Source organism: Amphiura filiformis, chromosome 5 (assembly GCF_039555335.1).
Source record: "Amphiura filiformis chromosome 5, Afil_fr2py, whole genome shotgun sequence".
Classification (NCBI taxonomy): domain Eukaryota; kingdom Metazoa; phylum Echinodermata; class Ophiuroidea; order Amphilepidida; family Amphiuridae; genus Amphiura; species Amphiura filiformis.
This window is the reverse complement of record NC_092632.1, coordinates 45,468,098-45,490,981: the sequence shown is the minus strand read 5'-3', so window position 1 is coordinate 45,490,981 and position 22,884 is coordinate 45,468,098. Positions and strand designations below refer to the sequence as shown.

The 22,884-nt window shown below is 35.6% G+C and overlaps 1 protein-coding gene across 1 annotated transcript in view; it reads left to right on the top strand.

Moving 5' to 3' along the window:
• LOC140153214 (RNA-binding protein Nova-1-like) overlaps positions 1-22,884 on the top strand; it is a 138,246-nt gene that overhangs the window by 64,853 nt on the left and 50,509 nt on the right. The window contains 1 exon segment of the mRNA XM_072175899.1: positions 10,200-10,348. Within this exon segment, the coding sequence (XP_072032000.1) occupies positions 10,200-10,348 (149 nt within the window).

Here is a 22,884-nt window from a genome sequence, read left to right as displayed (position 1 = left end):
TTGCTAAAATATGATTTGGATCATAACCAGTGATTTTCAGAACATTTTTATGATCAAAAAATCAAAATGGCCGCTGCCAGTGCTAGCCATGCGGTGTTGATGTGCCGATTTCGGCGTGTGTATTTTCTGCAAATATTTGTAAAAATAATTCTTATGCAGGTGAGATTATCTGTGACTATGCCTCTGGGTATATTACCCTTAGATTCGGTGGATTTTTGTCATGCAGAGTCATTGTTTTTAGGGGAATTTGGCCCAAACTTTAGTAAGCTTAAAGTTGATTGAATTTAGAAAATGAAAATCAGTTTGTGTCGTATGCATGCATTACTTGCAACTAGCAATCGCTAGAAACTTTGTCATGATGATGAAAATTGCACTTGGATTTCGTCCTGACTTGTTTACTTTTTTCCCAGAATAGGATTTATAAATGATGCTGTCAGACTTTACAATTCCTTTTAAAAATTGTTGATTTACACCTGATTGTCAAGTATCCCGAAGCAGGATCGAAAGTTGGGGCCTCAATCAATGAATTTTCTCCTCGATCTCGTCTTCTGAATACACCATGCAAATCGACGTCCGACTTCAGTTCTTTGCCGATAGGCCTACCAATGTTCCAAATAACATTCCCAGAATAGGATTTATAAATGATAATGTCAGACTTTACAATTCCTTTTAAAAATTGTTGATTTGCACCTGATTGTCAAGTATCCCGAAGCAGGATCGAAAGTTGGGGCCTCAATCAATGAATTTTCTCCTCGATCTCGTCTTCTGAATACACCATGCAAATCGACGTCCGACTTCAGTTCTTTGCCGATAGGCCTACCAATGTTCCAAATAACATGCTGCATGACGTCGTAGGCCTACATCAATTCATTTTTTTAATCAAAATTCAGATCAGTTTAAAAAAATAATAAATAGGATTTTATGCCTCCACCGCCAAGCATACTGTTTTTGTAATGTCTGTGCTTCCGAGCTTCCGTCCGGATGCGATATCTCGGGCATGGATGGGCGGATTGACTTCAGATTTTCAGGATAGGTGGGTCATGGTCAAAAACTCTGGCTACTTTTTTTTGGGTGAGGTTCAAGGGCATATACTGAGAAGGTAAAAGGTCATTTGAGGTCAGAGGGCCCATTTCCCTTATTTACCTCTTTTCTCGGAGACTGGGGGTCGCACGTTCCTCAAACTTGGTGGGTGGGTGCATCTTGACCCCAGACAGAACAAGTTTATATTGGTTAGTGGGTCAAGGTCTCCTGAGGTCATGCAGGGGTCATCTGAGGTCAAATTAGCAAAATTAGTCATATGGCCATGAAACTTGGTAGGTACAGTCAACATTTAGAGCCACATTTTTGGAAGGTCATCTGGGGTCACCCAGGGGTCATCTGATGTCAAATTAGTAAAAACTGTCGTATGGGCATGAAACTTGGAGGGTACAGTCAACATTCAGAGCCTAATTTTTTGAAGGTCATTTTGGGGTCATCCAGGGTCACCCAGGGGTCATCTGAGGTCAAATGAGTAAAAACTGTCGTATGGGCATGAAATTTGGTGGGTACAGTCAATATTCAGAGCCAAATTTTTGGAAGGTCATTTCGGGATCATCTGAGGTCATCCAGGGGTCATCTGAGGTCAAATTAGTAAAAACTGTTGTATGGGCATGAAACGTGGTGGGTACAGTCAACATTTAGAACCAATTTTTTGGTAGGTCATTTTGGGGTCACCAGGGGTCATCTGAGGTCAAATTAGTAAAAACTATCATATGGGCATGAAACTTGGTGGGTACAGTTAACATTTAGAGCCAAATTTTTGGAAGGTCATTTTGGGGTCACCAGGGGTCATCTGAGGTCAAATTAGTATAATTAATTACTATATGGGCATGAAACTTGGTGGGTACAGTCAACATTTAGAGCTAAATTTTTGGGCGGTCATTTTGAGGTCACCCAGGAGTCATTGAAAGGTTGTTTTGGGGTCATCCAGGTGTCATCTAAGATCAAATTCAGTCTCCTCTTTTAGGCTTGAAGCTTTGTATCAACTTGTGAATTCCACATCACTCCCTTTGGTGGAGGCATCACGGTCGACGCTATGCGTCGAAAACCGCGAGAACCGCGGTCCATCTAGTTCAATTTGTTTTCTCAATTTCTCCCCAACCGTTTAAGTTCTAGTTCAAGTTTTATTTGTTTTCATCTCAATTCACAAATTCACAAAAAGTTATACAAGTGGAAATGCAAGATAAGAAATACTTAATGATAATTATACTTATAGAAATACAATTATTTATTTATTTATTTATTTATTTATTTATAACAATTATTAATTATAAAAGAACATGAGAAGTGAAGAGATGTGGATGCCGCAAAGACGCAAAGCGTGAAGCTTGTGGCACCCAATCTGAACAAGATGGAAATTTAACTTATTACATTACGGGATTTTTTTTATAGTAATTTGTTTTGAGATGAAAAAAGTGAAACATTTATAATTTTTTTGACAAGTGGAAAAAACCGCATGTTTATAAAGCCATGTGTTTTCCACCTGTGACAAAAGTCTGCAAACCCTGCTCCCAAGTTCCCAACCAGTGTCTTTTTTATACTTTGAAAGTAACGTGCATTTGATGTATAGTGGTGAAGGGATGGTGAATCTTGAACTAAGAACGCCAAAAGGGTTGGTGAATCTTTGCCTAATATTTTAAGGACGATGGTGAATCTTTGCCTAACCATTTTGGAGACCTTGGTGAATCTTGGACTAACAAATGATAGGGAAAGGTGAATCTTGACCTAAAATTTTCAGAAGAAAGGTGAATAGGAGGTGAATAGGAGGTGAATCTTGGCATTGCTAGTTCAAGACAAATTGGTGAATAAGAGTGAAGGCTTGAGGAGGGTAGGTTCAAGACTCCCTTTGACGGCTGCATAAGGTGATGGTTACAAAGCCACTGAAGTGGTGTGCATAATTGTACCATCTCCGTTGCAGCTTGCTGCCCTAGATGCCTATATAATCTTGTTGTTTATGTTAGAAGCTTTCTCAGGCCGGTCTGCTATTGTAACACTAGCACTTCCCAATCAGCAGATGAAGATGAGTGGTCCGACCATTATACAATTATCGGCCATGTGATATGGCTGGCGGGACCAATTGTATGCAGGTGAAGCTTGTTTTTTTACGAACTGTATGATAGTATTACAAACCAACGACAGTATTGAAGTTAAATATGGCATTGAAAAACGAAAATGTTAATATCGGCACTGACTGGCTAGAGAATTATGTCATCGTGGCCAGCCTGCGTACTCTCTGCGCCGATCACATAAACATTTTGGTTGTTTTTAGTTATCACTGAAAATATATTGGAAACAAAATCCTGCAGTTAATTCTTGAAGGGGCATGAAAGTAAATTCCCAAATTACAATTTTGTAAAATCTATGCAAAATATGAAAAACTGCACATGATTAAAAAATAGTAGGGAGGCAAACAAAATGGTGGATGGATTCAGTAATGTTACCATAGGACTTGTGTATTGCAACTAGGGAAATCAGCCACTTAATGGACAGGCTTCAAGAGCTCTGTGTTATTACTCAAAACATCAATCCTTTTAAGATGCTGCATCATTTTTTGTCTTCATGGGTCATCTTGATCATTGCATGTTAAAAGCATAAAGGATGCAAATAACCATAAATCACCGCTGATGGCTTGTTGTTTGGATGAAAATGGCTGCTGGGCCCCTTCTATATCTAACTAGTGTGTTTAGGAAGTGTCTTGGACATGAAAATAACTAAATGCATATAATATATCAACAAGTTGCTCATTTTGAATTACGGTTTATGGATTTTAAAGATCAAATATATCTATTTAATAGCATTATTAAAATGAAATATGAAGGAAATAACTAAAACGTATTTTGTAAAGCAACATTTTCATCATCTTATATCAATAATAATGTGCCCCATCAGTGATTTTGTTTCATTTATAATAATAAAGTCTTGTTTTAAAGCTGTAATTCTGCAAAGTATAAATATATTTCTTTCACCAAACGACATGACCGTCGTATCTGAAACTTGGTTTGTTGCAAAAAAATGAGCATCAGACCTGTTCTCTGGGTTTGAAGGGAAATTGTTTGGAGATAAAGTTTGCTTCCCCATGTAAACAATGTCATAAGAGAAATATTGCTATATTGGAGTGGAATTTGGCCTATTTTCCTAGGAAATTAAATTTTGTCCAGCCTCAAGCATATGCCTCTAAATGATGGTTTTTGGGATGAAGGAGATGAATGGCAGACACCTTCTACAAAAACATTATTTGGAGCAGGCAGTAATACCAACATAAGACCAACCAATTGTAATGTTTTGTGGAGGGTGTCTCTCACAGTCTCTGTCTTTCATCTCTTTCGTCAAAAAAAAAACCTTGTTAAAGCATAGACACTCTACTGTCTATGATTAAAGACGTTTAGAGGCATATGCTTATAGATGAAGTTCCATTGGCTCCACTTGGAGTGTTGACCAATAATCATCCAGATGATGAAGATCCAGATACAGATCCATGGTATTGATCATTATTACGGATGTGTTATCTGGCATTCAAAGATTAGTTCAACACAAGTTTTTTCTTTATAAATATTACATTTAAGTTACACTAAAGCCTATAAATATAAAGGATGCAGGTGCATGATACATTTTGTACTGTGAGAATCAATTTGCAATTCAATCAACAAGTTCATGTTTATTATTGAATTAGTAAGCGCTGCATTCTGTACTTTCCTCTCATTTATTCTGTACTTTGGTGAACCAGTGTTGTTATCCACCAGGAAATAAAAAATGTATTTATTTGTAGTTAAACAGTATACAGCACAGTGTTGGTACATGATGTAATACAGAAGTCAAAAAGGGGAACAAGATTTTTGAATAAAGTGACAAAAAACATTTGTTATAGCACCTGCAGCTTTGTTCCTTGTTTGGAGAGTGATGGTTAAAAGGTTAGCAAGTTTTTGGACTTTGATATTGAAAATCTTACCAGTTCTTATATTCTTACAACAACATCTTATCACATGTGTCAGCAGGAGAATCCCCACATATTTAGCAGTCATTGCTGATTAGAAGTACACATTTTCAGGTAGATCTGGGGAAATTAAGATAATGGTCAAAACCATCTTGCAATCACAATGATAATCAAGAGACAATATTTGCATAACCATCTCCCTCCCCTTACATATTTAGCCCTGTTCCAGCGCAGTTGAATTGACACAGCTTTTAATGAGAAAGGGGCTTTGCATCCTTCCATTAAAATAAATTAAACCAGGATTGGCAAGGTGTTAAAGTGAGAAGCTTTCTTAGGGGCAGGTGCTTAGTTTTAAGCTTATAGATTGCAACTCTTACCATACTGTACTTTTTGTTTTTTTAAACAGGCAAGGTTATGTTGTATTTTATTAATAAATCAGACTTTAAATTTGATGGGAGTTTTAAGCTCTACTGCCTTGCTACTTGCTAATAATGCATTATAAAAATCCAGATCCATGAATATATTTTGAAAAAGAATGGAAAGACCTCTTTTTTGTAGAATTTCACTATTTTTTGTTTTTGAACATCGAAATTTACAATTCTGTGCAGGTGGCAACATTGCCATCTGATATTTAATTTCACACATTCCTGCCATTGTTAAATTTCAATTATCATATCACTTTTTTACAAGTTGTTTTGATCAGAATTATCCTATAAATTTTTTCGAAATACGTGTTTAAAAAAAGAAATTATATAAACGAGCCTCTGGTTATGATGCAGAAAAGTAATTGAATAATTGGTACAAGCAATTGGATGGTGTAATTATATTAATAAGCTCCAAACATGACCTCAATTGTGTTATCTCCTACTCAATGATACAAGGTGTCAAATACAAGAAAAGTAATTTCTGTGCAGCATTTTAACTAAAAAGCGTGCGGTATATTAATTGTCTTGAGGGCGTAGCATTTTAAACAGGAATTAGTAGTAGCCAGTTTCACCCTTTGTTTCCGGAATGCTTTCAAATTGAAATATCTATAGACGTGAATTAATTGCAATCAGGGGAAACTTGACTTAATTATTATTGAATCGATTGAGCTTGGTGTATCCTTAACAACCGTGAACTTGACCTGCATTGACTTGTGGGTAATGATGATTTAATGATTTGTTTGGGAACCAGGCTGGGGATCTGCTGTGATTTGAACTTAAGAATTGACCACGTAGTGACACCATATTGTATAACAGACCAGAGACCTAAACAGTTTCTTTTTAACAAAACAAGTATTTAATTTGGTTTCCCACATGATGAAGAATTCGAAATGGGTAACATAGTTACTGAAATGGGCTTAGATCCATTAGAAGCTCAAACCATGTTTATTTGTATTCCTATATATTTGTGCAATTTCATAATAATTAGAGCTAATTAGAAATCCTAAACTTTGGGCAGCATGCATTGAAAACATAATATTGAAAACACAGTACAAGACGATATGGGGATATGTTTGAAATTTGAATACCATTTTATCTCAATCTTCAGAGGTTTACTGTTTGGTGTCTCATTTTACAGCATAAATGTGAATTTTATTTACATTGAGAAGAAAGGTGCTTTTAAGGTGAAATCCAACACCAAAATGATATGTATGTTTCTCAACTTTTCCTAGTTTTCCCATGGTGTCTACATGACTTGAAAAAGAAAAGTCATGTGTGTCAGATTTCTGAATTTCAGTTCTATGTGGTCTAGTGAAATCTCAGGACTTTTTATCTCTTTAGTTAGTGAGCAGAGTGTTTTGGAACAAACTGAAAATTGAAAGATATTAAGATAAGATCATTTTATTTCCCATAATTCACAACAAATTACACAAAAGAAGGAAATTTGTATACGAAATATAAAGGCTACAACTTACAAGGAACTTTCCCAGGTCATCCATACAATCTTAACTCATGACTTTATTACAATCAAAGCATATTGTTTGATATAAGCTGCATAAAGCTCATTAAAATCCGTTAACAATGTGTTCTGCATTACCAGGTCTGTCATACTCAGTCAAGTTGAACAATAGCAGGTAATGTGAAAGTTCATTTGCAATGTCATAGTTTACAAGCCCTATACCAGATAGGTCCCTTCCAGGATCTGTGCTTTCACTATGGCCTCTGGAAGCCACTACCACCAGAGAACAGTAACACCAGAGAAATCTTTTCCTGGACATAACAGGTTGGTTCTGGGATGACATAAGTTTTTGACTTTAGGCTATCAAAAGCACAGATCTTGGGGTCTCTTCAGGATCTATGGTAAAAGGGATCTTAAGTTATCTAGTACCGTAGTACTGGGCAAGCACTCAAAGTTACTTACTTTTTGTATTACAGTACCATTAAAAGGTTGATTGATATGTTTATGAATAATTTCGGGTTTTATAGTTAAATTTGATTTCCCAATGAATATAAAACATGCACAATATAGTACAAGCTACTTTACTTGTAGTAGAAGCAGTATAAAACTGTTACCCCAACAAAGATTACCATGCAGAACCAGATTTCTAAATATGGCTATTCAACATCAGTTTTGGACCTTGACTAGTATTCTAGCACAAAAACTGTGCCTTGACAAATGGGCCAGCTACCTGCCCTGCAGCTTTTGATCTCAAACAGCAAACTTTTGACTTGCATGGCATTCTCTTCAATTGATATGGGGACTTCTATTGTTATTCATTTACTATGGCAGTAAATAAAAAGATAAAAGTACAACTATTAAATGCCATAACAATGCATCGCCCTAGAGCAACATACCTGGATCTTTTCAATATAAAAATAATGAAGGAATTTTCATTTACAGCACCATTTACAGCATGCTAGCCCTATTATACCACAATTTTCATTTAAATACACTGGAGTTTAACCTCCAGACCTTCATTTACACTGCACTGATTTTATTTGAGGTTATTAAAATATGAATAAAACTAGGAGATGTTCATTACCTGTGGTTGGGTGTAATTAAAAAAACTATATCGATTTAATTGTATTTTGATAACAACATGTACATTACACGGATAACAGCAAATCGGTATGAATGATCTTTAACACTTACATAGTGTATTTAAAAAAAACCACACATTTGAATAGGCTTAGACCCCCAGGACCGGGATATGTTCAGGCCTCTGCCAATTTCATGCCTCACAATAGGTGGTTGCTTGGCAACCAATTGTTGACAACAAGAAAGGCAGCTTTTTTGTAATCGGTGAAAAGGTTTTCATGGTTTCTTTATATTTAATAGTTGCACTTGGATGTATTATTACAATTGATGGAGAGAAGATTAGTAGTTTTGTACAACAACTTACCTGTGTGTATCAGTAATTCATCAGAGATTAGAGATTTTCAATCAACTCTGCATTTTGTAAGCGTCAGTTCAAATGCAAAGCTAATGTACTCGTAAAACCACTTAAAATTTTCTGGCGTGCACAATTAAATTGTGTGAGCATTTCCAATGTTCAATTCACATGAAACTGAAATATGTGTGTACATAATGTCAAACTTTTTGTGAAAATGGGACTAGCTATTTTTATCAGCGATCAATCACCTCCCGTCATCTTGTCAGGTTTTGTAATATTTTAACACAGAACTTTTGAATAAGTGTCAATATTTCCATTGCTTAACACAGAGTTTACTGGATTAGCCATACTATTTAGTTAAGGTTTTGTGTTTCTATGACAACAACAGGTGGAATTGTTTGATGAGATTAAGACAAAAGGGTGAGGGTCATAGACTGATTGAAATAACAAAGTGGCATGAAACTAATGCAGAGGGCACACTCAACGTTGCACTTGTGGCAGATGAAAATCTTAGGGACATAATAAATTGATGAAATCTACATTAGACTACTGTGGCTTCTTAACCTGTCACATTATGATAATATATAGTGTCTGATCAACTGAACAAATTATAATAAGAAATGTAGTTAGATTGTGGTGGTTATCTTCAGCATTTGCAAGTGTTTTTTTCATATATCCAAGTGTTATTTTCATTATCAGCCGGGAATTTGTTGGGAGTGATTTTCAGGGTGTTCTGAAAGTATTAATTGTCTTCATCAAAAATTGTGCGCTTTCTATTTCTCAGCAGATTAAAACGACTTGTGAAGAATGCATGGAGCTAATTAGTTCACAATTTCTGTTGGTGCTCTGTCAAATTCCATCTATAAACACCTGCAGGACAGGATCTATTTGTGAAATTTCATTTTTCTTTCAGGGGCCCCGATTCAAACACAATCGGGATTCCCAGAGGCAAACTATTTTTGTTACCTAAATATAACAATCATTTATGACAACCTGAATTTGAAAGTGGTATCAAAAATGAGCATGCCCAGTTGCACGCATTGTTGCATTAAAGTTCGGTTTAAGATTTAATATTAAAAATTAAATTAAATTACTATGAAAACATTTTGTTTTCAAATTGATTATCATGAACATTAATAGTATTAACCGAAGCATTTAGTTATATACTGCCATAATGAAACACATGAGCAACACTTCTGAATGGATCAGCACAAGAGTTGCATGTTTTGAAAATGAACAGTTATGTCACAAAGCATTTATGTCACAGGGCAGTCATGTCACAGAGTAAAATTTTCCAATTCATGTCTTGTATTTGGATATTAGCGGTACTTGTTCAGAAATTAGAAATGCGTAAAATTGGTCTTCCTCAAGTCTTTGATATCAATATTTTTGCTGGGCTTATTTCCACAATTATTATATCTTTAGGCTTGTTGTATTTTGTATTGAAGCTTACTCATTTCCTCCTACACCTACGGAATAACATTGTTTATATGCTGTAAAAGAGCATAGCATAAAAAGAATGATTACATTAATGATTGAGGGAAGTCAACAACAATACATAGGAAGTCAGGTACTACAATATAGAATGGATCTCTCAAGGTCACCTTGCAAACCCGCTGCTACCCATGGGGTCATTACTCCCATGTCAATGCAATGGGATGCTCATAGCCATTGATTTGAATATCATCAGATAATCATCAGATATCAGTATTTTCTTGGTATCCTGTTGTTGGCATTAACTACCATTAAAGAGGAAGATAAGATAGCCTTTTGGGGATTTAAATTGTATTCAACGTTGTATTCAATCCCTTGCTTTATCTAAGGTTAAAATAAGAACAATATCGATGATATGTTTCAAAATGATCTCATCTCTAATATCATTTTTCCTGTTCTTTTCGTCATTTTCTACAGGTACAACAGAAAGAGTAGCACTGATTACGGGTACAGTAGAAGCACTTAACAATGTGTGTACCTTCATCATAGAAAAGGTGAAAGAATCACCGCAACTAGCTGCCAAGACAGGTTCAGAAAGTATTACGCCACCTGAACGAGCAAGACAGGTATTAGTTCCTTCCTATTTACCACCAATCTTATACACCTAGGGCTTGTTTCAAACACCTGTGTTAGAAGACTGTACTTGAAAGATAGCACCTTGATGGCCCTAGGTATTGCTATCAATACCCAGGTAACCAATAGGTGTATATGATAGTACACTCATCTACGCAAATGCTCGACTTCATGCAATAAGGTGTGGAAGTCAATAGATTTCATATTCATATTACTTTAGTGGGTTTGTTTGGTTTTTTGTTTGTTTGTATACTAAATTTTGGTACTACAAGGTCAAGATGGTCAAGAACCACAATTTTGACATGCAAGTGTATAATATAGGTGCATGTTCAACCTGGGTGTTCAACTTAGAGACCATGGAGCAACAGCAAATTAGTTACCGTTCTAATATTTCATTCATTAACTTCTGCCCGAAACCTGATATTTATGTTGTTTTACTGAAGCCATAGCTAAAACCTAGGTGCTTAGCAATTTATAGTTCTTGAAGATTATAACCAAGAGCAGCTATTGAGGCTCCAAACTTCGTGTATTTTGTTATTGATTTGGGTACTGGGCTGCAAATTAGTCACCCGATAGTGCGCATATTGTCGGCTATACGTCCCAGGATTTGCATCTAAAGTCGCCTTCGTTTTAAGTGTTTATACGTATAAATGATGCATGGGCACAAAGTGATAAAGGAGTTGGTTGCATTCAGACGTTGTAATGAACGTCTTGCACAAGGCATTAAAGTTTAATGGTTGGTAAAGGTGACCAGCATTACTTTCAACCCTTCCTCTTTAACAGGATGATATCAATAAATCACTTTGGATACAAAACTTGTCAATTATGCAATTGAGTGCCGTCAAACCAAAATCCGTCAAACCGAAATCATTTTGGGTACCTCGCACAAAAGATGGCATTGTTTTAAAGCTATGCTAAATTGATCAGGAATATGTATTATGATACTTTTCAACATATGTTATTTTCAATTAAAAAGTGTTTCCACAATCTTTATAATAATCAGTATGACTGCAATCCAACAACCAATATTGGTAACATTTTCTCAGTGTTGTTTTGATGAGAGAGTACCTGTTAGTTACATAGGCAAAGAGTAAAAGGACAACGTTTTTACACTCTTTAGTTTTATCACAAATCATGCATGACGAGACAAGGTAGGAGGTGATTCCAACACATATTTCAGAGCTTGTGTATTATTCAAAGGTGAACAGCTTCAGTAAAAGTTGCAACAACACAGGTGCCATATTTGATGCATCTTCAGAACAGCCAAGGAATAACAATAGTACCAGGAGGAGTATGCTACTTGGGAAGAAACAAGCACCATGGGATGATGAATGCACATCATATTGATGGAATGAGCAAGACTTGATGTGGTGAATCACTTTCGAGTATGATGTGATTATAATGCAATCTGGCAAGATTGTTGTAAAGTCATTGTGAAATATGGACAACAAATATTGTTCGCATCATAATTTAGAGAAAAAAAGTATTGTTTTGATACCCAGTCGTGTATCTGTCGGCTGATAAAACATGGGAGATACCATTATTTTAAGTGGACCAACAAGGCCGAAATGCTCAAAAATAATGGTTTGAATGAAAGGCGAGGAACTTATGTTAAAAGCAGAACTATTTATAGGCTAATGCTTGAAATTGATTGCATTGTGATCAGCACTGTCGTGTATTGCGCGCCAAAAATGTTAGCATGTTCCATTGTTGTGCGCATCCGAGCGCTGAAGACTTTAAAAAAGTAGTTACGGTCAAACTGTTTTCTAATTGTCTAATAAAACACGGCTGAAAGAATAAGCCAATCAGATTGCCAAGATTATTAATAGCTGTGTAAGAGTTCACAATAAATTATTGAAATGCAGACAATATTCTATTACTCGCAAACAAACAATATATAAGGATGTTTTCATTTCAACTTGTCTTCTGTAGAGCGTGCAACTGGATCAACTTTTAAAATAAATCAAAAATTGATTTTTCTTGAAGAGATTCATATTACTTGAAAGCATCATGTTTGTTTTGCTCTTCAAAATTACAAATTTAATTCACCAGAAATTCAAAGTAACAGAAAAACAAACTTGAAATTTGTTTTGTATCTGAAGCTCCTTCTAAGTGCACGGTACGTCATAAGTTTGTCAGGCTTCTGATGGCGGGTCTCTTTTTCTGATGACGTACATTGATTGTACCGACATCAAAAACATCCAACGTACAACTAGAGATAAATTGTGCATGCATGTCGTAGGCGAATGAAATATTCTCAATGGTCGTAGGAGTAGAACTGTAGCATGTGGGTGAAGATTGAAGAAGTAGTAAACTTTGACAGTGATCTTTTAGTTTGATTGTATGTTGTCTGCTGTAGTTCTTTTACTGCTACTAGTGGGTAGTATGGATAATATTGGTGCACAGTTTGTAGCACAAGACTACACATACACAAGACACACACTCACACACATCCCCATATATACTTAGTACTTGCAATCCTCTTGCATTACTATACTAGTAAATGTATTTTTCTCACACGTGACCACCAGACTCCTTAAACATGGTCGTGTAATAATGGGTCTACCATGGTGAGCCCTGTCTGGGGAGTGGGGACTGTTGGTTTAAACCCAAAAAAAGAATCAGCACAATTTTTACTATGGCTTCTGAAAACAAAAATCACTTGGGAACCGCACTGCCTGGGCAGGTTAGTTCTCGGACAACATTAGTTTTGGAGGCCATAGCATAAAAGGGATCTATGTAGCAATGCTAGGTCTTGTGTGTGTAATGGTAGACCCGGGTCTAGAAGTGCGAACAGAGCCTAGAAGTTATACCAACAACTTGTAGCGAATGTCCTAATTTCGCAGATGATCTTTCATCTTTATAATGCATTGTCTGAATGCATAGTCTTTGCACCGCTTTTATGTGCACCCTGAAGTATTCTTTACAGCAACAATGTGCACTTATCATTGCAGCTGAAATTAGTTCAGGGAAAGAGGTGACAGAGTTGATTAGTGGAGACGGGATTAAGTACATCATTGTGAGATGTATTCTGTTGCTTAGTAATGGGAGGTATGAGCTGTATAGCGATACTTTAGATGTAATCCTCGTTGAATTATTAAACATGAATGCAATAAATGTGTTATGGCGAGAATAATAATCAGACTGGATTATACACAAGTTAAAAACGGCAGAGCTTGTAAGAATGCGAGACGGATATTTTTGTCGACGCGCACGTAGCAAAGTATTTGTCGTAAGTGTTTCATGTATCATGTGTAATCACAGAGCGAAAACAGGGTCCTAGATTGATGGTTTTCATGTGAAATGTTAGAGGTTGATCACACAGATGTAGGTCAGGTTGTAGTGTAGATGGGTTGAGATGGTACCATGTAGGAGACGGGATATTTGGAGAGAGGAAAACATGGTGCAGTAGTTTAGTTAAGTTGTCAAGTCTATGACGCCAAGATGCGACTACTTTGGATGCCTACTAATAAGCACGTCTTTAGGTATGGATTGAAATGAAACATGTGATAATATGGGATACTTGTATCTTGTCAGGGGAGGAGCAGGGAGGGGTTTCGTCAGTTGGAATGCATTTTGAATATCGATTAAGGGTTCTTAGTTCAAACCATGTATAATTGTATGGTAGACTAGTACTAGTAATTAACCCATATCTGCCAGTCAGGACCTGTTTAGTGCTCAGGGTTAAGTCAGTTCATGCGAAAATGAGCAAGAAAATGCCAGGATATTCCAGAATAATTTCAGAAAATCCTGAAATTTCTGGAAAATCCCTGCAATAATTCGGACAGAATAAGTTTGAATAAAAAAGCTTGTATAATCCTTGGACTCTTAGTTCTGGCTTTAAAATCCCTGCGGTAATTCGGACAGATTAAGCTGGAATAAGCTGGAATAATTACTTTCAGAAAGCTTGGATAAACTTGGGACTCTAGTTCTGGTTTATTCTGGACATAATAAGCTCAAATAAACTGGAATAATTACTGTCAGAAAAAGCTTGGATAACCTTTGACTCTTTATTTCTGGCTTTTCCCTGGAAAATGCTGGAATTCTGTGGTACATCTGCAATTATTGTGGATTAGCTTTAACTCCTAATCCTGGATTTTTCTGGAAAGAGCTAGAAATTTTAGCTAAAGCAAAGGCGATAAATCTCAGCCCAGAAAAGCTGGAAATAACTAGGAAAAGGTTGGCAGTTCTATTTTTTTCTGGCTTTCCCTGCTTTTGATCCCATCTCGAAGCCAAATTATCCTAGGTTTAAAATGAGCCTCGATTGCAGAATTTGAATAAAGGTTCGTCATACTACACCGCAATTGCTTTGCGGTGCATGACTTGCTCTGTTGTGGCTTTTTCTAAAAGATGCAGACCGTGCACATATAAGAACTAATGGAGTGAAGAAGATGACTGACTTGCTTTAGGAATATGAATAGGTTGATTGTGTTTAAATTACAGAATGATAATGGCTTGAGATTTATGATTTCTCCTATCTTCAGTTATTATTTATGTGCTGATCTTGAGGGGTTTAGGTCTCACAGTTATGCTTTATTTAGATGAAAAGTATCAGTACTATAAACAGATCTAATTGTTGACCATTCAAGCATATATAGTTTGCTATACTTAAATTGCAGAAGAAGACTGTAATTGCAAATGATTTTAAAAATTGGCAATACAGGGGAATTATACATCATCAATGAATGGTGCTCAGTCATCCCAACTGCTGAATTATATACCCAAGATTTGGCTTTTTGGCCATATTTGAATGAAATGATGATAATAATGCCATCATTATCAGCCTGTTTATGTATACACTTTTTTAGGCTTTTAGTCTTTTCAGCAAATTCCAGTTTAAAATGGCAGTGTAATATACAGGCTATTACAAAGTAATTAGCTCTGGTACATGCCATTACCTTTCCAAAGGCACCCCAGTCATGTTGAAGTTTATCTCTTACCTTTCCAAAGGCACTCCAGTCATGTTGAAGTTTATCTCATTTATATACATGTACATGTAGTGTCTCATTTTTGCTATCTAAAGGTTATAGTTAGGCTTAGAGAAAAAGTACAACTTTTTGACCAAAAATGCACAACTGCCAAAAATTTGCCCCTATTAGGTAGTAATGTGTCACATTTGTAACAAGTTGATGTGAATTATTTTGGGACATCAAATACAAAATATTATCATTACTATTAAGTCGCATTTTTTCTGGTTTTTAAAAGACATTAATAGATGACTCATCCCAGCTTAAAATTATATAGGTCAAAAAATATTTTGCAGAATTTGATTTCATACTCCAAGCACTGCATGCAGGAGAAAAAGAAGAGAGGAAAACTGTTTGTGCTTTCAGTATCATAAAAAGCTATAACCATGATAACCTAGATATGAAATGGAAATGAAATTGATCTTCTATATGATTTACTGTTTCTTTGAATTGTCAGTATTTTAAATAACACAGTTTGTCTTGTAATATTTTGCTTGAATTCATCCGAACAAACTGTGTCATAGAATACCGAGATGATTTCATTGTGGAAAAGGAGATGACAGATAGAGCTATACACAACATGCATTTTGGTTATGCGATGCACACAAGATGGTAGCGTGATGTGATATTATTAGTCAGACTTGTTGCTGCCACCACTTAAGTGGAAAATATTACAACAGTGTGTCGGATATTTAACAAGATGGCAATACTAGTCATTAGATTTGAATTATTTCAAAGAACAATGCTAGAATCAAATGTGACAGTCGTAAAATTGAAAGTACATGACGGAGAAGCTCAGCTCATACTTATTCAAATAATGATCTATACATGTACATGTTTTGTTTTAACTGAATTCTCCTCAGGATGTGATTTTCTGCAGTAGCAAAGAAAGATAAAAATTTCTTCTACGTAGCCATGTTGCTGCTTGACAAATGCAGAGATAGCAGAGTAGTAGAGGAACTTGTATCTGATACTTCAAGTGTACCTTAAGGCAATGTGTCAAACAAGAAAAGAAAATTGGTCAAATTGTAGGAATTGGTCTCAAGTGTGTTCTGGTTTCAGTCTTGAGATGTGAAATCAAAATTGGAAAGATATTGTGCCGAAACCTGATATAATAATGATCATCCCGAATGCTATTCTGTATGAAATGTATTGGTTCTGTATGAAATGTATTTGTAATATTGCTATCTTGGTCTGTGTAAGCACGCACTAATTTTCAGGTAGCTTTGGGATAAAATACAATGTATGGCTTCATAGATAGCCTTGCCTTGTACATAATTATGTATTTTGTTTCAAAATCATTTATCAAAGTCAAAATTGTATCTTGATTATGTTAATGTCTGCAGTACCAATCATGCAAGGAGTATGGAGCCTTTTCTTATCCATGGTTACAGATCTGAAGGAATTCAATGAGAATCGGACAATAGCCTTACAAGAATTGTAACCTTGCTGTTCACAAAATAACTTGTTGTGTATAGAGACTTAAATAGGTTAGCTTATTAGGGCAAGATCAGATTGGTATTAACCTTAACTAACTGACTTAATGGAATGGAATCCCGACTGAAAATGACTATCCTCTAAAACGGGGATACAGCTTTTCTATGCTATTGTTGTTCCGACCAAGAAAAAAGAGGTCAAATTGGTTTCACACGAGATTGAGGTCACTTTCAGTTCAACCATGAAGCAGTTGTAAAAGGTGTGTGATTAGTACAAGTATGCTACAATGCAAGTGTAGGTATTATCACTTTCATGCACTGATATCAAGCTGGCTTTCTGTGACTACTGATACTCTGATATTGATACTGACAGGTAAATGAATGCAAGGATCCCATTTGCATCTTATTCACTCCTGTGCTGCTTTTGAAAATAAACGGAAAGAAGTTACCAACATCCAGTACTGTTGCAAGTTTAAGCCTATGGCATACTTGAAAAATATGCAAATGTGTAGTTACTGGCAACCGAATAGGTTGTGTCATCATTCATCAGGATTGTATGAAACCTTTCAGCTCCATCCTCCTTGATACCTATAAAATCATCCTTTGCCATTCATCATCAAAATTTATAGTTCAGAGATTTACAGTACATGTTGATACCCAACAAATCTCTTCAACATTGTTGATAATAGAGCCCACATATGAAAAGAAAGAATTAAAATGTAGAGGCCCATAATTAACAATTTTAATGAAACTGAAAGTGTTCATACATGTAAAGCCTGAAATAGTAAGTTCAGTATGCATTCATGAGCTGAAATTTGCCTATTTTGACATAAAATGTCTACATGTTTATTTTGTTCTCCCAGATAGCTTTTGACTCTCAGGTGAAGAGGTCACTTCAGTCTTTTCATTCCAATAGTGGGTATAACATAAATATTTGGAAGGATAGCAAACATCCTGCCACAGAAAAGGCCGGGCTAACTTTGTGTACACTCACTTTTATTACACTGTAAAAATTGTTTGTGATCTTTTAGGAATAATATGTAAGCTCATAAAAGGTAGATTTGTTTCTTTGTTAGAACTTCAAATGTAGGGATGTGTTTGCTATTTTGTTGTGTGGAGATATTTGCTATTTTCTGTGTGCTGTTGACGTGGCAAGTTTATTACTAGAGTATGCGTGATATTAAGTGCTGTGAAAATCGGGTTGAATATCTATCTTCTATGATAAATTACTGACGGGTGATTGTTAGTAAAAATTAGAAAGACAAAATGTATTTTCGGCAAACCGTTTGACAATTTTTGTTTTAATTTCAATTTGTTTGCATTATCTTTGAGATATTTTATTACATTAACATCCTGCCTAGTATGTTAATATGATATTATTAATAAAGCCTTGATCAGTCTTATTGCTCATGCAATTTTGGAACAAAGCATGTTGATACAGAATTATTGATAAATTCAAATATGAAAGTCTTGTATTTTTGTAGACAAAGTCTTACCAATATTTCAAATGAAAATTTAAATGAAAAAAAATCAAGTCATTGATATATTTGAAATAAAACTAAATGTTTCCATGAACATTTACTTCATGTGAAGGAGGCTGCAGCAAATCACATTAGAATCATTTTTTCTTCCAATTATCTAAAGGCCATCAGTGTTTTGCCTGATGTCAATGCATAAGCTTATCAAACTGCCAGTCTCCCAGTATATACGGTATACCACAACCTCACCTCCAAATGACAGATGTTATTATCTTCTGCACATCTATTTCTACAGTGATCAGTAATTAGAATAGAATCCATCTCATTTTGGAGTGTAGTAAATCCCAAATCTACATCAGATGGTTTTTCATTCAAGTGTATGCTTGCTGCATGGATTGATTCTGAGGATTGATTTTCTATATTTTCCTATCCAACAAGTTGAACTGTAGGACTGAATTCATTTGTGAATGTTCAAAGTTAAGAATTAAAATTGTATGTGAAAGATATTAAGGATAATTAGCATGACTAATTGACTGTACAAGTATATTTCAAATCCTTATATGATATAATATTTTGCAGTAGGCTATCAGAGTGTTCGTATTCTTTAGATATAAATATTTTTTGTATTTATTAAAAGGAATGTGTAGACATACTGCTTAAAATTGTCTTCATTTTAATATTGTTGAGCCCCTTTTAAAAATGGTTTTATACCTCTGATTTACAGGATGAATTCATAACCAGGGACTGTCTTTTGAGGAGAGCGAGAGCAATTGCTCTCCTTAAATCAGTGATTTTTAGCTCTTTAGTTTTACAGTGTCTCCTTACATTCTATTGTAAATGTTCTAAACAACTCTCCGTGAAGGCTCCAGAAGAGCTATTTAATGCTCTCCTGCAAATTCTAAAAGACGATCCCTGCATAATATGTTCACTTTGTTGCAACAGTCGGATAAAATAAGAGTTACTTTGAATTCAAGGCAACATTTTGAAGTAGTAGATCATTTGTCTTACTGCCCGACTTTCAAATACTTGCATGTAAAGATGGGCTAATTTGGAGCCAGACGACTGTCCATATTTCCTCATGAGAGACGGGGCTTCAGCGAAATTCTACTTTCAAGAGTGGAAAGCATTTACTCAAATTTACTTGATGCTTAACAGGGGAAAAATAAGAAGAAGATAAAGAAGACTGGGCCAACATGATCAACGAGTATCATATACATTAGCAGTCTTGATGATGTTTGCTCAAATACGTCAGGTCTTCAGGCCGCTGCTGATGCTGGCGCCAGCATCGCAAATATTCATATTTTATCTATCAATGGTAACCACAAGATGCATGTTTTTGGACTAATGCAGATATTAATTTGCCCGTATTTTTAGTTCATATTATAATGGTGAATACAATGAACTTTAAGACACTGCAACAAGGTGGTAATCTCATACTTAAAAAAAAGCATAATATATTATTTCAAATTGCGATGTCAATAGATTTAGGAGAAAAAAATATTATTTTATAAATTTTAAAGGAAATTATAACCTTGTAAAGAGATATTTTTCTGTTTTAGTTGCCATGGTTTTCAAAGAAGAAAAATTGAGTGGAGCGAATTGGAGAGAAAGTAATACATATCTATCTATTAATTCTCAAGGTATTCACTTCAGATTATCAAATTAAGGCATAGGATTTTGTATGCTGATGACAAATAAAGTATACTGATATGAAATTATTTTATTTATTTCTCTAGTGCACAAGGCATTTATTTTTCTCAAACTATAAAGTAGGTTTCAAAGGTGCTAGTAAATTGCATAAAATTTATAGTGCATTTTAAATTTGAATAATAAAGTTTTTCACAATTAATGTTAGTGAAAAAAATTGCTGAATAGAAATTGACAATAGTGGTTTGTTAAAGAATGTGGGTGTGTGAAAAGAGACCTTTAAAAGGAAAGGGTTCATGACTTTGGTTGGTTCAGCTACAACAAGGGTCGTCATCAGATTTTTCAATGAAAGCCATTGATGAACTAAATAATATGTAGCGAGGGTACACATAATGATTCTGTTTTTCCCGGTCTAATTATGTGAAATCGATCACAGTTTCCAAGATATTGGATGACAATTAATACCGCGTACAGTTTTCATCAGTGAGTCGAATTGTGCATGTGAGCACATGAATGTATTATACATGTAATGGAATAACGTTGTGGATATGTTTACATGAAGAAAGTATTATTACTGACTAACTTAATCAAGTATTTAAAGGAAAGTGGTATGACTACCACAAAATTAATGTACATTCATCAGGGAGATGAATTTGGATTGTTTAAAGAAGCAATACATCAAAGTGGTCTCTCCTCCCTTGGCTTACTCATCTGCAGGTCAGTTCAAGGTGCGAGACTTTGATATATTGCCATAATCAAGATTGATTCCTCCCTATAATTAATGAGCATAATATTGAGTCAAGTTAAGGTGCTCTTTTATCTAAGGCGCCCCAAACAGAACTGGAAAAGAATTGTCGCATAATATGTGTGTTTGTTTTTTGTGTGGGTACTAAATTGTAATAGATTTTTAGCTTTGCAGCATGATAACCCAAATACTAACTACATATTTCTCGAATCAAACCGCTCGTGAAATTGCAAATGAAAAAAACAAGCTTTAGAATGGAGTTGTTTTACATGTATACAGTAATTTCCTGTGATGTCTTGCGTTGTGTTTGCACGTTCTCCATCTTGCTCAGTTTACGTGGAGACAACTTTGATTTTAATTTGCTCTGCTCATTTATATTCAAATGTGCTATTTGATATTGCAGCTCAGCGTACAGCAAAATTGTGTGTTTAAAATGCGTGGTCACTATCGATTGAGGTAGTCCGGGGATTGTTTCACCTTCGTCAAATCATTAAGCGTGGCTGCAATATCATATCCACCTGCTTAACGAGAGAGTACCCAGCCAGCGTGAGATTTCTTACCAGTTGAAATTACAAGTTAGGACACAATTTAAATTTAAATGATTGATACTAGAGTTAACATGGTTTGCTGGTTGATTTTCATTTTATATTCAGAATAACAATGGTAATTGCCTTTTGGTACTTCCTAGTTCCTTGATTACCTGGCCAACCACTGTTTGGAATGAAAACATGGTTTATTCAAAAGCTGTCTGCCAAATTTGATGAAAAGAATAAAGTGATGTGGTTGTTTTTAAAATTACAACAGATAGTAGAATAGTTCATCACTCGCTATTCGTAATCTTTTGCAAGGATGTTTTTTAAGTGTTAACCCTCACGTACTTACAATCCTGCGACATTAAGCATGCACATAGGACCTTGTGCAAAATAATATGTGCTGGACGATTAGCAGTGCGCTTAATTTGTAAGTTAAGGAAATCTGCAAAACAATATAATGTAGCAATGTGTCAAGAGTCGTAACATGGACGTTGTTGTGAGATAAGTGTCCACCCACATATTAATGTTGACAGGGTCAGACTAGACTGGAAAAGATTCTTTAGTTTGTGTGTGTATGTGTGTGGGTGCATTCTCCTTTTGGAGGACTCCAACAATGTTGTTCAACATGATACTCCAATGCAATATGGACCTCAAGAGTTGAAAGAGTGGCCTACACATGAGTCTTCGGAATAACCATTAGCAAAATGTCATCTCCAATGACATTGATTCCAAGGTCTAGTGAGGATTTGGTTTGAAAACACCACAATATACAAAATGTTCATAATTTTAAGTTCTAGGAAAGCGGTATGTGAGAGCACAGATATTGGAACTGGTGAGAGCATGCTGGACATAAGCATTTGCATTTCAGAAGTGTCCATAATTATGATTTTCTGTGCCAAATGGTAAGGCAATTTTGCATAAAAATGTTTCTGAAGGAAGTAAAATATGAAATGTCTTTCAAAATCTTTACACCTTGGCTGCGTGGTCGGTCGGTACTAATGTAGCCAGCACTGCTGTTATTGTAAGGCTGCAGCTACTTGTTGCTAGAAATGAAAATAGCAGTCAACATACCTTCATCATGGGACTCTTTGTCTAATTGTTGTTTAGATGGCTTCCTCCAAATTAGACTACCCATTAATTGACTGACTACTGCAGAATAAAGGTCGGGGAATTGTGCTAGCTATATACATGTACACTATAGCAGAGCCAGGGAGGGCCCATGGCAAGGGAAGTTCAATAATAAACATAACAGGCAATGGGAATGATAAATAACCCTACACAGGATACCATTCACAGTATGACTGACAACTATTGTTTCGCAGGAAAACTGCAATACCTCATTTTATTGCCTAAATTCTATGAACAATAGAGACAGTTATCAACATATCTAGGGCGTAATCAAGATTTCAAATTATGTGGCGGGGGAATGTGATAGTTGGCTTCAACCTGCAAATTGTTTTTAGGATTTGAAACATTTATAGCAGGGAAATGCAAGCAAGGAAAATTGATCTTCTTCCGAAAATAACTCTCTAACCTTTCTTATGCCAGTTTGCTCAACTGTGGCGCAAATACGATCCACCGTGCTGTATTATAGGCCGAGAGCAACGTACATGCATCTGTGTTTGACAGGAATAAAATGCAAGACAAACTGCTTTCTTAAGGTGGATGGTTGGCTATGATGCTAGCTTGCTGTGGGCTAAAAGGTACACTACATCAGTTTGAG